Consider the following 816-nt stretch of genomic DNA (forward strand, 5'->3'; position numbering starts at 1 on the left):
CCCATTCTGTTTCTTTCGAATCCGCTTCTCTTTCTCCCCATCCCTACAAATCTTCCCTTCCTCCCCGATTCACATTCTGTTTCCGCTCCTCATTCTCTATCCGATCCATTTCCCCCTCCCCTGTTTTGTTCATCAATTTCCACGCAAACTACAGAGCCACACAAATCTCTTTCCCCTCAAATTATGGGATTCAAATCTCTCTTCTCCCGTAAGAAGAAATCCGATTCCTCCAGCGATTCACCGCTCGGATCCACCACGGTTCCGATTCTCGGATCTCGGACTCCGTCTTTCAATTCCCGAGCGCAAATCGCGGAATTGGAGCAAGTATTCAAGAAATTCGATGTCAATGGCGACGGCAAGATCTGCTCCTCTGAACTCGGTTCCATTATGGGGAGCCTAGGCCAGCCGGCCACGGAGGAGGAGCTTCAGAACATGATCAAGGAAGTCGATGCCGATGGCGACGGCTACATTGACCTCCATGAGTTCATTGAACTCAACACTAAGGGAGTCGATTCCGACGAGGTGCTTAAGAATCTGAAGGACGCATTCTCCGTCTATGACCTTGACGGCAACGGATCCATCACGGCGGAGGAATTGCACGAGGTCTTGAAGAGTTTGGGCGACGACTGCTCGCTGGCGGATTGCCGGAACATGATCAGCGGCGTCGACAGAAACGGCGACGGTATGATTAGTTTCGATGAATTCAAAGCCATGATGATGAGCGGCTCTCGATCTCACGGTCTCGGTGATTAGTTAATGCTAATTGATAATTATGAGTAATTAGCTATTTTGCTAACACATTTTCCGTTTCTATAT

At 49.0% G+C, this 816-nt stretch overlaps 1 protein-coding gene across 1 annotated transcript; it reads left to right on the plus strand.

The window, feature by feature from the left end:
• On the plus strand, positions 1 to 816 carry LOC111778345 (probable calcium-binding protein CML25). The gene has a single exon (XM_023658119.1). The coding sequence runs from the start codon at positions 184 to 186 to the stop codon at positions 751 to 753; it is 570 nt and encodes a 189-aa protein (XP_023513887.1). The 5' UTR covers positions 1 to 183; the 3' UTR covers positions 754 to 816.

This window comes from Cucurbita pepo, chromosome LG01 (genome assembly GCF_002806865.2).
Source record: "Cucurbita pepo subsp. pepo cultivar mu-cu-16 chromosome LG01, ASM280686v2, whole genome shotgun sequence".
Lineage (NCBI taxonomy): Eukaryota > Viridiplantae > Streptophyta > Magnoliopsida > Cucurbitales > Cucurbitaceae > Cucurbita > Cucurbita pepo.